The 13,463-nt window shown below is 43.0% G+C and overlaps 1 protein-coding gene across 2 annotated transcripts in view; it reads right to left on the minus strand.

Annotated features, from left to right (window-relative positions):
* The window catches only part of col27a1b (collagen, type XXVII, alpha 1b), a 598,999-nt gene that overhangs the window by 308,425 nt on the left and 277,111 nt on the right, over window positions 1–13,463 (minus strand). For both annotated transcript variants that reach the window (XM_041193458.1, XM_041193459.1), the window contains exons 15-17: window positions 12,210–12,263; window positions 8,565–8,609; window positions 528–581 (exon numbers count right to left, since the gene is read on the minus strand). In XM_041193458.1, the coding sequence (XP_041049392.1) occupies window positions 528–581; window positions 8,565–8,609; window positions 12,210–12,263 (153 nt within the window). The remainder of the gene's footprint in view (window positions 1–527; window positions 582–8,564; window positions 8,610–12,209; window positions 12,264–13,463) is intronic.

Consider the following 13,463-nt stretch of genomic DNA (forward strand, 5'->3'; position numbering starts at 1 on the left):
CTGACTGTTCATGGTTTCCGAGGGGTGAGCAGTGTCTTTCTAGGGATCTAAGGGAGACCATCGTTTTCCCCTAATGAACAGTACAGTCCGGCTCCGTCTTCACTTTGATTGAAATGTTTTTAATAAAAGTTAAATGGTTGTTGTATCACATTTCAGATCCAAATAAGCTTAAACCTGATGGAACCAAAAATACATCCGAGCTCTCATCTTGGTGCATTTGTCGAGATCACAATTAATTATCGAAGGAAAGAAATTCGGAAACTGTGGGCATGAAGTAGCTGTATAAATGTGAAACAAACACTTCCTTCCTGCACTTTAAATTAATTACTCTGAAACAACAACAAAAAAAAGTTTATTTGTAAGGGAAACAGCTATGCTTAAAAGATGAAAAGGAAGAGGTCACATTCATCCCACTATGCACCTTCCACTGAAATCACCGTTAGCTATTTAAGTACCGGGTAAAAACTGGAAATTAAGGAGGTTGAATTTTCAAAGTTCACACTTGTCAGATTAGCAAAAACTCTCACCTTATCGCCAGGGAAACCCGGTTCTCCTGGTATTCCTGGAATGCCCTCGTCACCCTAAACTCACAGTACAAGACAGCATAGTGTTAGAGCATTGCCTCAACCCTCTTAATACACAGTAGAACAACACAGATCTGCAACATTCTCTCACCAATTTCAATATAATGGACCAGACAGCGCAGTTCGACCTAGCCTGTCACTCTACAAATACTGCACAAGTCAAGATGTTGCCGTAATACTCCAACACAATGGGCCCAGTTGGGTAGACTGCTTCACAACTCTACGTGGAGTTACCGTGCAGCATTACGGTGCTGTCTAATACTGCAGATCCATGGTAAAACACAGATGTTAGAATATTGTTTCTAAATGCAGACATAACAAGATAATATTAGAGCATTGCCTCATTCCTTTTGACACAGCAAAACGGCAAAGTACTGAGGTGTTGCCACGCCACGTTAAGGCAATGTGATAACACTGAAATCACAATATTGCCTCGTGCTCTTCTACACCACCTAGTATCATGCAGAAATTTAGTCAGCTAAAAAAAAGGCACTACAATTAATAAAATACTTTGAAGTGAATTATTTCAGCTGTTAAAATGCTCCTGTGTAAGTGAAAAGTTTGGAATATTTTCCATCGATTTATCACCTCAATTTGAACAATGCAAACCTATAATAGCTTTGACAAAAGTGCAAATTTTCTCTCCAAGAGATTACTAGACTGTAATAAAACATACTACATGTTTTACCTTACCTGAAACATACAAGGCAACCAAAATAAAATGTTATTTCATGATTTTGGGCCATTTTGAGTAGCAATTATTGTCAAAATATTTGTGTTAGTGCGTTTGGCTGTTTCTATAAGTTTACCCTGAATAGATTCTTAACTTCAGCAATCCTCTGCTGACAAACTGGGAAAAAAAAAACCTGTAACAGATCTATTCATGTTAATCAACTGACAGAAGACACCGAGACTGTTTGGCAAACACAATATTCCCTCAGCTTCCCCCATGTGAGGCCTCCACTATTCCAAATCAATAAACTTTACTGGGAACTGATGGATTTGAGATTTGTGCTTACAGCCTCAGGAATGGAGGAGGGGGTGGGCATGAGACATTACGTCACTACATGATTGCCCACTGTGTTTCAGGCTGAAAGCGGAAGGATGCTGTTGAGCCTTAGTGCATCTCATGATGGACCTTAATGTGAAAGTGAGAGGCTCTTTTGCCTTCTATCAGTTTTGGAATTTAAGTCTTCCTGTTCTGATAATCTGCTCGCATGAACATTTCAAAAAGGTTCACTTGTCCATGACAAGCAAGCTTTAATATTTATGCCTTACTCAGCCAGCTTGGGGCTGAATTTTCTCGGCCCTGTAGAGACAGGTTTTGAGGCTGGTGGGCGCCAGGGTGGGCGTGGGAAGTAGTGGGAGATGGGATGCAGTAGTGTAGTGGCAATATCATTTGACTAGTAATACAGAAGCCCAGGTTAATGCTCTGGGGACTCGGGTTCAAATCCCACCATAGCAGCTGGTAGAATTTAAATTCAATTGATAAAATCTGGAATTAAAAGCTATTCTCAGTAATAATGACTATGAAACCATTGCTGATTGTCATAAAAAAAACCCCACCTGGTTCACTAAGGTCCTTTAGGGAAGGAAATCTGCCGTCCTTACCTGGTCTGGCCTACCTGTGACTCCAGACCCACAGCAATGTGGTTGACTCTTAACTGCCCCTCTGAAATGGCCTAGTAAGCCACTCAGTTCAAGGGCAATTAGGGATGGGCAACAAATGCTGGCCTTGCTGGTAGCCCACATCCCATGAAAGAATACATTTTGAAAAATCCTGTCAGCATGGCTCCCTGAAGCTGTCCTGACTCTGGGCTACTTTCCCAGGGCTGATTGCCATGGGAATTAGCAGCTCGCTCCGTGGATGCAGACAGAGCAATGAAGTAAATTAAAGCCCCAATCAAGGGTCATTTTCCTGGAGTGGCATGGGTTCCCCCTGCCCCCGCTACCCCACCCCCCCCACCTCCCCCCCACCCCCGCTGTGCTGGGAGCCCAGCAACGCTGCAGGTGTGGGGTGTGGGCTCTCTCATGGGAGGCCTGCAGGCCATGGGTGGCTGAATTAACTGGCAGCATCGGTGGTGGGGGTGGTGGGGCAGAATTCTTACTGTGGTTCAGCAGTGGCCACCAGCAGCCTTCTGGAAAGGTCGGCCCCCCCCCCCACCCTGAGACCTCTCACAAGCGTTTGTCATTTTGTTTCTGCCATTGAAGAGGGAGGCCTTTGTGAACACCTCCACTGAGGCTCTCCCTTGGCTCTCTCTTTTCTTCAGCAGCGTTCATCTATGCCAGCGAGGCTGCGATCCAGGTATTGCAGCGGGCCCTCTCCCTGGGCCGCCCGTTTCCCTGGTCCACCCGCTTCCCTGGTCCGCCCTCTCCCTGGTCCACCCTCTCCCTGGTCCACCCTCTCCCTGGTCCACCCTCTCCCTGGTCCGCCCACTTCCCTGGTCCGCCCGCTTCCCTGGTCCGCCCTCTCCCTGGTCCGCCTGTTTCCCTGGTCCACCCTCTCCCTGGTCCGCCCTCTCCCTGGTCCGCCTGTTTCCCTGGTCCGCCTGTTTCCCTGGTCCACCCGCTTCCCCGCTTCCCTGGTCCGCCCGCTTCCCTGGTCCGCCCTCTCCCTGGTCCGCCCGTTTCTCTGGTCCGCCCTCTCCCTGGACCTGCTGCTTCCCTGGTCCGCCCGCTTCCCTGCTCCGCCCGTTTCCCTGGTCCACCCGTTATCCTGGTCCGCCTGTTTCCCTGGTCCGCCCGTTTCCCTGGTCCGCCCGTTTCCCTGGTCCGCCCTGGTCCGCCCGTTTCCCTGGTCCGCCCGTTTCCCTGGTCTGCCCTGGTCCGCCCGTTTCCCTGGTCCGCCCTGGTCCGCCCATTTCCCTGGTCCGCCCGTTGCCCTGGTCCGCCCTGGTCCGCCCGTTTCCCTGGTCCGCCCTGGTCCACCCATTTCCCTGTTCCGCCCGTTTCCCTGGTCCGCCCACCACCCTTAACTGGACGGCGAACACAGATGCAGCCAATTAAGAAATGAAGACAGAAAGTACTGGAAATACTCAGCTGGTCTGGCAGCATCTGTGGAGACAGAAAGAGAGTTAATGTTTTGATTCGAATATGACTCTTCCCTCAAGCAAAGTTACTCTGGTGGTTCATGGCTCACATATGGCCCTGATGTTAGAATCGCAACACCTGCAGGAAACTTCAGCCCATTGTGTTGGAGCAGAATGGTGCATTCTCTATGAAATATATATATATATTTTATAACATTTTCAAATAGTTATAGGGCAATTATCACAAACATAAGGGTAGGTGGGTATCATAAACATACAAGGTACTCTCAGTCTTACAAGAGTACTGTCTGCTGCTCATGTTATTGTTGTATTAACACCCTGACTAAGCTTCTCTTCATAGGTCTTTTTAAGCTGAGAACTTATTTTCTTCAGCTTAAGTTTTACGCATTTCCCTCACGTGAAAACACTCTGATTTTAACGCTGCCGTTTAAAGGCTACAGGCACAATGCGGAAAAGCTGAAAAGAGTAACCGATTTGATTTGTATTTTAACTCATCTCTGGTGAAATACTGGGAGAAAACCTTGCTTGCCCACTCGACCTAAAGGGGCAGATTTTGAACTTTCCGCCTGAGCATAACATTGGCTTCGTGGGTTGGTTTTCCGCTGTAGGAACGGACGGAGTCTCAGTGAAAACTGGGCAGGTTCTATAACAAATGACCCGTGGGAAGCAGTAGATAGGTGAAATATAACTGAAATCTACGACTTTTTTAAGCTTCTGAAACAGGCGGGCTACAAATAATCACCACCAGAAGCACTGGGGGAGGAATTGCTCCGGCCACAATGTAAAAAATATGTGCAGTGAAATCGCGATGAGTCAAACTCAAATGACACCAAATCCAGTTATATCGAAGTCATCAACCATTCCCGCAAATCCCATAGAATGACGCCCATGATAAGCCAAAATTACGTACGGGTAACTCCAGATTAGCCGAACTCAATTGTCTAAGCTTGTCATATGACTGCGCCAACCAATCAGAGCGGAGTTAGACCACACAAGAGCACAAAATCATGGAGCTCTGGGCAGGTCATCAATTGACATTGAGAGCTCCCTGTGGAAGGATGTGCAAGGCATGCAAGAATGGCTAAATTCCCGCCCGCCTGCCTGTTTCCCTAGCCAATGCCGTAAGGGCTGTAGAGATGCTGCAGGATTTCACACTGCAGCATGAACACACGAAAAACATGTTTGACTGCATCGATAACATGGTGGACTGCGTTGTGCATGTCCGAAGACAGCACACTAAGCAGAGAAAGATTACGGAGATTTTCTGGAGCTATCTCCTGTCCTCTTTTTTTATTTGTTCATGGGATGTCAACGTCGCTGGATAGGCCAGCATTTATTGCCCATCCCTAATTGCCCTTGAGAAGGTGGTGGTGAACTGCCTTCCTGAACTGCTGCAGTCTGTGTGGTGTAGGTACACCCACAGTGATGTTAGGGAGGGAGTTCCAGGATTTTGGCCCAGCAACAGTGAAGAAATGGTGATTCATTTCCAAGTCAGGATTGTGAGTGGCTTGGAGGGGATTTTCCAGGTGGTGGTGCTCCCATGTGTTTGCTGCATTTTTCAATGCAAAGTTCCGGCCTTTTACAAGGGCAGGCCATTGTAAGTTGTGAACAGATTGAATAAAGACTTTTTCACATAGTTGCTGCTTTACTGAATTTCAATTTGGCATTTGGCCGTTGTTTTTGACATAGACTGCATTTGTAGGCATATTGGGTTACATAGAGATGCATTCATGTGGGAATGGGGCCTCCTCGGCTATCATGAAGTTCCACTTAACCTGCATTTGTGGGCAGATCCCCTGGGTTTCGACTCATTGGGATTTTACTGTACATGAGCACTTCTTGTAGCTAGCTCAGCATTCAAAAAGCAGATGATTAGAATTTTAGCAGAGCGACTGATCAGGAGAAATCACCATGAACATGCTCATCTATTGCTGACCAGAACAATTTGTAAGCTCATTATTATATGTTCAATATTGTTCAAACAAAATTACTTTCCGTAAAATAATAAGTTAATCATTGTTGATTAATAAAAAAGGTAGAATAATTTTGCTAAATATAGGCTAATAAATGTTTTAAAATCGAAAAATATTGCATGAAAACAAAAAGAATGATATCTTATTATCAAAAATAATTTACATTATAAGCTCAAGAGAGGAATCGATGTGGCTATGGAAGCTTGTGAGTGGTATATTTATTTTTAGCAGCTCTGGGATGCATTAATTCATATTTGCTGAGGCAAACACAGTGTGGAATCTTTATAGTGACATTCCATTCTTTAATTAGCTTCTCTTTGCCGACTGGGCTAGTGTAAGAATTAAATCGCATGTTGAAAAATAAAAACAAGATGTGTTCAGTACACAGAATATTTATAAAAGACATCTGTTTACAGCGGAAGATAGTTAACTATATTTAGAATAACGTGTGAAAAATATTTCCTTAACAGCTGTATTGTTTAAATAAGTTTCAAATATGTATTTCTAATTACATTTTTCATTATACTGAAGTGATTAAATAGGAAGTGTGGTTATTTATATGAACAGTCTCATGTTAAGCAATGTGACATAGGGCAGAATTATCCCCCCACTGGGGGGGATGTTTAAGAGCGGGCACGCAGAGGCGCGCCTCCGATCGACGCTCCCCGTGCAGACGGGAGAGGGGTGGATTCCCTGAGCCGAGAGCGTGCTCTTTCACACATGTGCACGAAAGTGCGCACTCATCTCCCTGAGACCAAGTGCTGCCTCAGGGAGATCAGCTCTACAGTAAAAAAATCTGAAAAATAGAAGAACAAAATTTCCCTGACATGTCCCCTCATGTGACACAGTCACATGAGTTGGGACATGTCCATCACTTTTAAATACACTTTAATTACATTTTTAAAAACCTACATGAAACCTCATCCTGCCTGAGGATGAGGTTTCACGCTTTTTCTAATGCCCGCCAGGGCTCCCAGCCTGCCCGCCAACCTTAAGATTAGATGGGCAGGTCCATTAATTACTTCAATGACTCTATCAATGGCCTCAATTGGCCATTGACAGGTCGGCGGGCGCACAGCTGATTCTGCTGAGCCTCCGCCTACCTGAAAATTTAAACAGGGCGGGGTGACGTCGGAAGTTCTGCCCGACATCACCACGTGTCGTTTTATGCGTCGGCTAGCGGGCCCTGCCCCCTGGTTCACCGACCGGGAAATCCTGGCTATAGATTATTTATAGAAAAATTGCAGCGCTAATTCCTTTGCCCTGAGAAGCAATTAATATAGAGGCATATCCTTATCTTGGAAAGGAATAGTGTGTAAAGCACAATCAACAATCACATTAAAGAAACAGGAAATGAAACAAGTGTGAGGAGGAACGATTGTGAGGGAGAGCCATGATTAATCTTGCCTATTTAGTGACAACTGAATATATATTATAATATATATATATATTCAAAGTGTATATTAGACCAAGCTACACATTAATGCCAAGCAGCAAGGATACTCTGACAGTTTGAACACTGGCACAAAACATTGATGGTTGAGCATGCTGTGCCACAGAAAGGTAGCTTGTGATTTTCTTTATGAATAATTTCCTACAGATTGAGATCCCAAGCTTGGGCATGCCATCGTGAACACTTCAAGGAGAGGCTTAGCACTTCCCCAAAGAGAGAAAGGGAAGAGAATGTTTAAAAATGATGAACTCATTTGCAGCCACTGCCACACACCTCTTAGTGCACAGTTATAGAGTGTTGGGGTGAGCTGTAGCTCCAACCACGATGACGGGTGGCAGGTAACCAAAACAACCTCCAGATATGGAGGCTAGCTGCAAGAAAAGCAGAGCCTCTCCTGATGATTAAGCAGTCATGGACCACAGTGGCAGGGTGTTGAGGCTGGAGTAAGGTAGAGGGTAGTGCCTCAATATCATTCAAAAACCCACCATAACTCTACTTTACAGCACCCCATTTTTAATGTTGCAATCCTGTCACAATGAAGTGCATGGTCCAGTTGTGCAGTTGTTAATAATTGGGAAAAGGTTGGGGCATTATTCTTAAGTATATATAAGAACCGGTTTCCACCTGTGTAGGGTGGAAGGAAAAGGGAGTCTGTGCCTATGCTCTCTGGGTTTTGTGAGTAAACCTAGGTTAAGGAAAGACTGGCTCCAGATTCCTCCTTTACTTAGTGAATGAGCAGCGAATTATAACACATGAGGACGTGGCGAGTGAGGGTCGCCATTCAATAATTTCCACCACAACAAAATCCTTCAATGGTGGATCGGCCGATCGCGGTGAAGGCGGTGAAAAAGTTGCAGCATGGCTTTGTCTTCAATAATACAGGCACGTCTGATTATTGCAACCAGCCATTCCCCACCCACACAGCATAGCATTCACTGTACAATCGGCTTCCCATTCTAAAAGACACCACGCTCAGGCCCTTCTACAAATGGCAAAAAAAGCGTGGGATCAGCAAGCTGCTTGTGTGCTCCTTGGATAGGAGTATTCTGCAGCAAAAGGTACTTAAACAGGAGTAATAAGAATGGATGGAAATTTTAATTATGGACTACTAAGGAGGATTAATTCATCCTGACAAGTATTAAAACTACAGTGCAATGTAATAAGGGAGCTTAAATAATGTTTTGTAAAAGTTATGAAACTCAGTGCTTCAAGGTATTAAAGCTGAATCACAGATATTGATGAAGAATTAAACTCCATGCTCGAGTGAGAATTAATATTAAGCCAATGGTGGAAAGGTATTATTTCTAATTTAGTGCAACATACTCTGTTATCAGGAAGTGCTATACTAATATAGTGCAGTAAGGGAGTATTACCACAGAGTAATAGACACAGTGTTTGAAAAGATTAATATTATGTCACAGTGCAATAAGAGAATATTAAACTCAAGTGCTGGAAGAAAGTATTAATATCACATCACAGTGCAATAAGGAGGTATTCAGATCACCTTATCACCTTTCATTCCTGGTTCTCCACGGTTTCCAATCAGCCCCTAGGAAAACAAGCAGATAGATTAGAAAACATAAACATACTGGAGGCATGTAGATGCCAGGTTCCTGATTATGTTCATTGGTAAAGGTACAAATAAGTAAAATATAAAACAAACTACCATGTGATGAGATTGAATTTCCTGATGGTCTTGTCCTAGTTTGCTATTTAATTCATTCTTGTGATGTGAGCATCATTGGCCAGCATTTATTGCTCATCCCTAATTGCGCTTGAGAAGGTGGTGGTGAACCATCTTTTGAATCACTGCAGTCCATGTGATGTAGGTACATCCATAATGCTGTTAGGATAAGTTCCAGGATTTTGACCCAGTGACAGTGAAGGAACGGCGATATATTTCCAATCAAGATGGTGTGTGACTTGGAGGGCAATTTGCAGGTGGTGGTGCTCCCAGACATATGCTTGGCTTCTAAGTGATAGAGTCACGAGTTTGGAAGGCGCTTTCAAGGGCCCCTTGGCGAGTTGCTACATTGCATCTTGTAGATGGTACACAGTGCTCCCATTGTGCACCGGTGGTGGAAGGAACGAATGGTTGAGGTGTTAGATGGCCTGTTCTATCCTAGATGATGTCAAGCCTCTTGAGTGCTGTTGCAGCTATACTCACTAAGGCAAGTCAAGAATATCCCAACATACTCCTGACTTGAGCTTTGTAGATGGTGGACAGGCTTTGAGGAATCAGGAGGTGAGTTACTCACCTCAGAATTCCCAGCCTCTGCCCTCTTAAGTCTGCAGAAATGTCAGAGAAACAGGGCAAATGGTGTTTACCAGATTCCCTGTGGACCTCCTGTTGAAGCTACACTGTAAGATGCTTACAGAAATCCAACCCTAATGTCACTAATCCAACAGATGTTTGCAGATGCCATTGAGCTATGTGGTGGGAATGATTAGAACACGACCGAGTATCTGGAGAAAAGCACTGGAAGATAAGGGTTTGAAGATCAGTAGACCAAGTATCCAATTTATGGAAATCAGTTGAGTCTAGGGAAGAGGATCAGAGTGAAGGTGCAAAGACTATGGGTGAAGACTTGGAGAAGGTGAGTAGTTTCAAGTGACCTGGGGTCAACACTGACAGAAGATGGAAGTATGAAAATGGAGATTAAGGAACGGATTAGCTCTGGTTGGAGTGGTTGGAAGAAGTGCAGTGGAATGTTGTGTGATAGAAAAGTATCGCTGAGACTGAAAGGAAGGATCTACAAGAGAGTGTGAGACTGGCCTTGTTATATAGTGCAGAAACTTGGGTCATATCAAAAACACAGGAACAATGCATGGATACAAATGAGATGCAGATGCTGTGATGGATGTGTGGAGTAATGAGAAAGGACAAAATCAGGAACCAGTACATCGGGCGGGGGTGGGGAGGGGGGCAGTGAAGATTGTGAGAGCATCGAAGAAAGTAGCCAAGAAGAGATTGAAATGGTATGGTCATCTCTTGTGGAGGGAGAGAGAGAGAGAGAGAGAGAGAGAGAAAGGATTTGCGGTGAATTGAGTGCTGGAGATGGGACTGTCAGGAAGAAAGAGAAGAGGAAGGCCTAAGACCAGATGGGAAGATGCGGTGGAGGGAGACTTAAACACATCGGGATTGGAAGAGGAATGGGTGGTTGACAGAGGGAGATGGAGAAGGATGATCAACCAGTATTGTGGCGACCCCGAGTAAAAGGGGAGAAGCTGAAAGAAGGGAAATCACTTAAGCCTACAAAGGTTTAAAGGGTAACACTGTGGCAGGACAGTTAATAAATAATGATGTATTCAGGCAGGTACACACAATTCTGTGAAATGTTGGAAATCTGAAATAAAAAAGAAAATGCTGGAAATACTAATTATGTCTGGCAGCATCTGTTGGAGAGAGAAACAAAGTTAACATTTCAGGTGATGATACTTCATCAGAACTGACTGATCTGAAACGTTAACTCCGTTTCTCACTCCACAGATGCTGCCGAGTGTTTCCAGCATTTTCTGTTTTTATTGCACGGAGTTCTTTCACGGTTTACCAAAGTTGTATCACATACATCGAGCAACTGAGCTGCCTTTTTGTCTGTGCTTTTTCATTATTCCTACGCACCCCATAAAATTTTTTATTGGACCTTAGTGGAAAGGGAGTAAAAGCCCTCCATGGGTATAAAATAAGGAATCACTTTACACTCACATCAATGCTTTTTTTTATTATGATTGAACCAGAAACTCTGTTTGTGAATTTCTTAGGAGTTTGATTTGGAGGTTTCCTAACATGGCCATGAGCTTCTGTTTATACATGATACTTGGCTGAGAAAAAACAAAAACCCTTTGCAAAACTACCTGCGGCATGTACACTCAGAGTGGTTAGTAGTGTGGAAAACTGCGGAGGAGCTAGCGCTTATTTTTAACAGTGGCGTACCTCAAAAATACTTCACAACTTTAAACCACATGAATGGCTGTACTGTTGTTACCCCCAAGAAAAGACAATTGGGTGGTCATATTAAAATTACATGATGTCCATTCTTGGTTGAAATTAGCATCAGCTTATATTATGCTGAACAATGTATGACACTTTACACAAAACCACAATACACATTCATCAGCATACAGCTGATGCACAATGTATTTTCAATCACTCTGATACAATGCATTCAGTAACAAACTCAGTCAATAACAAAGAATTAAACTGTGGCAAAAAAATCCAGCAAGCTTCATTAATGTGCCAATATGTATCTTTAGCACATGGAGTTGCTATTTTTTTCCAAAATTTTGGATAGGTATTTTGTCATAAGGTTTCCAAACAACTGGAGTTATTTTTGATTCTTGACACAAGCTCTGTTTTGGCAACAGACCTTAAGTATATATATTATAGATTATAGAGGAAATGCAACACAATTTAAGTGCTGAATATATATTTCTATCTTTCACATTACACAATTTGCATTGTATAAATCATTTTCTATGTATCTATTGTGCTAAATATTAAAACGTTAATTTTGAAAAATGCACAAGGCCAAAATTTACAGAATTCCCAATGTAATCAAACAGCATAAGCAACTATCACCTTGATGCTCACTGACTCACATTAGTTCCTTGTCAAACAATGCCTTGATTTTAAAATTCTCATCTTTGTTTTCAAATCTCTCCATGGCCTTATTGTCCCTCCCTGTCTCTGTAACCTCCTCTAGTCCTATAACCCTCCAAGACTTGAACATATCCCTTTTGTTTGCAGAGAATGGGTCCCTGTGTATGAATGGAAGTTACTTCTACCAAGCATAAATGAGCCTTGTTACAAGGTTTACTGATATCTTAAATTGGTTGTTAGTGTAGCCATTAGCACAGTCAGGGTTATTCAGCAATTTATTGACCAATTGCAGAATCACATCTAACTGTAGACATTTTATTTTTGGTGTTGCAAGTGCAGGCTGGTTGGGTACAGTCTGTACTCTGCCTTTCATGAACAACCCAAGGAATATGATGTTAGGTTCGACCTACTAATGTATTAACAATTTTACTGAAAAAATTGCTACTTTGAAGAAATTTCAACCAGTGGCTAGTAACATAATCTGACTGATAACCGATCACTTAGGTTTTGATTAATTAACAAAAGAAGAGTTTAAATAATCCACCTCACCTTCGGTCCACGATGTCCAGGCAAGCCCATCTTCCCAAGATGCCCCATGTCACCCTGCCAAGAACAACAAAGAATCAATTAAAGTCTGCAGCTTGTACTGGCATTTACCGACATTGAATAAAACAGTCAAACCAAATAAAACATTTTATGCGAACAGTTCCTTAGTTTCATTGGGAAATGGAATTCCTACATGTTCTAAGCAGTGCTTGGCATCAGCGTTCCCAGATCAGGTACACGAAGGGCAAAGGCATTACAAAGCTTTTCTGATGATAGATCACTAATGAGCTTGCTGCCTGTTACTGCAGGTACAAGAGATTCCCATTTCCAACACACTCAAGTGTGTTGTGACACCATCAAGCAATTTTGTCTCATGGTTTTCCAGTGAATTGATGAATTTCCAATTGGGCTAAATTAATGCTCCATAACACCCAAATTTAAAAACATTTTTCAACTGTGAATTTTCACCTTTTGAGGATTGGATGAATATTATTCACATTCATATCACTACGCTCATTACATTATCACTCCTCTGTCTGAATTGCTTTCGTGTCTGTGTCATTTGCGGGGGGGGGTGGGGGGGGGGTGGGGGGGGGGGGGGCGGTGGCGAATGGGCAGTGTTGTATACTTTATATCTCAGATCTATGCAGAGATGACACCAGCTTACATGTGTGTAACAGTTTTTATTCACAGTGCTTTAAAATGTCTACGCCACGCTCCAGGTATGACATCCAGCTTTTTCTACAGCTTGATTTCTTTTCCCTGAGTCCATACTCAGGCTTAACTAATCAAGCACAGTGAGCATCAATAGTAAACAGACTCACATAATCAAGCACAGAACAAATTGAACATTATAGGCAGTGTAAGATATAGCACCACTATCTTACTTTTTGGTTATTTAAATAGGACTTTAAAATATGATTATGATTTTTTAACAATGTGGCTTCAATCCTCCAGGTTCTGTTCATTAACTAATGGTCTAAAATAGATTTCCTCGTTGCTGTTTTGTGTTTAAAGTGGAACTGCACCTCAATACATTAATATTAAATAAACCAACAAGATCCTTTTTCAATGACAGCACTACTTTATCATTGTAGATCTAAACTAGATTTGCAAAAATAAGGGCCTGGATTTGTAGTAGTTATGATGACAGAACTATCACTGTTTGCCATCATTGCTCCTCGAAGACTGATAAAAACTTACAGAATCCGCACCTGTGCAGTTAAATGCCCACAGCCAAAAGTTGCTGTCAGTGAT

This window comes from Carcharodon carcharias, chromosome 8, assembly GCF_017639515.1.
Source record: "Carcharodon carcharias isolate sCarCar2 chromosome 8, sCarCar2.pri, whole genome shotgun sequence".
In the NCBI taxonomy this organism is placed as follows: Eukaryota; Metazoa; Chordata; class Chondrichthyes; order Lamniformes; family Lamnidae; genus Carcharodon; species Carcharodon carcharias.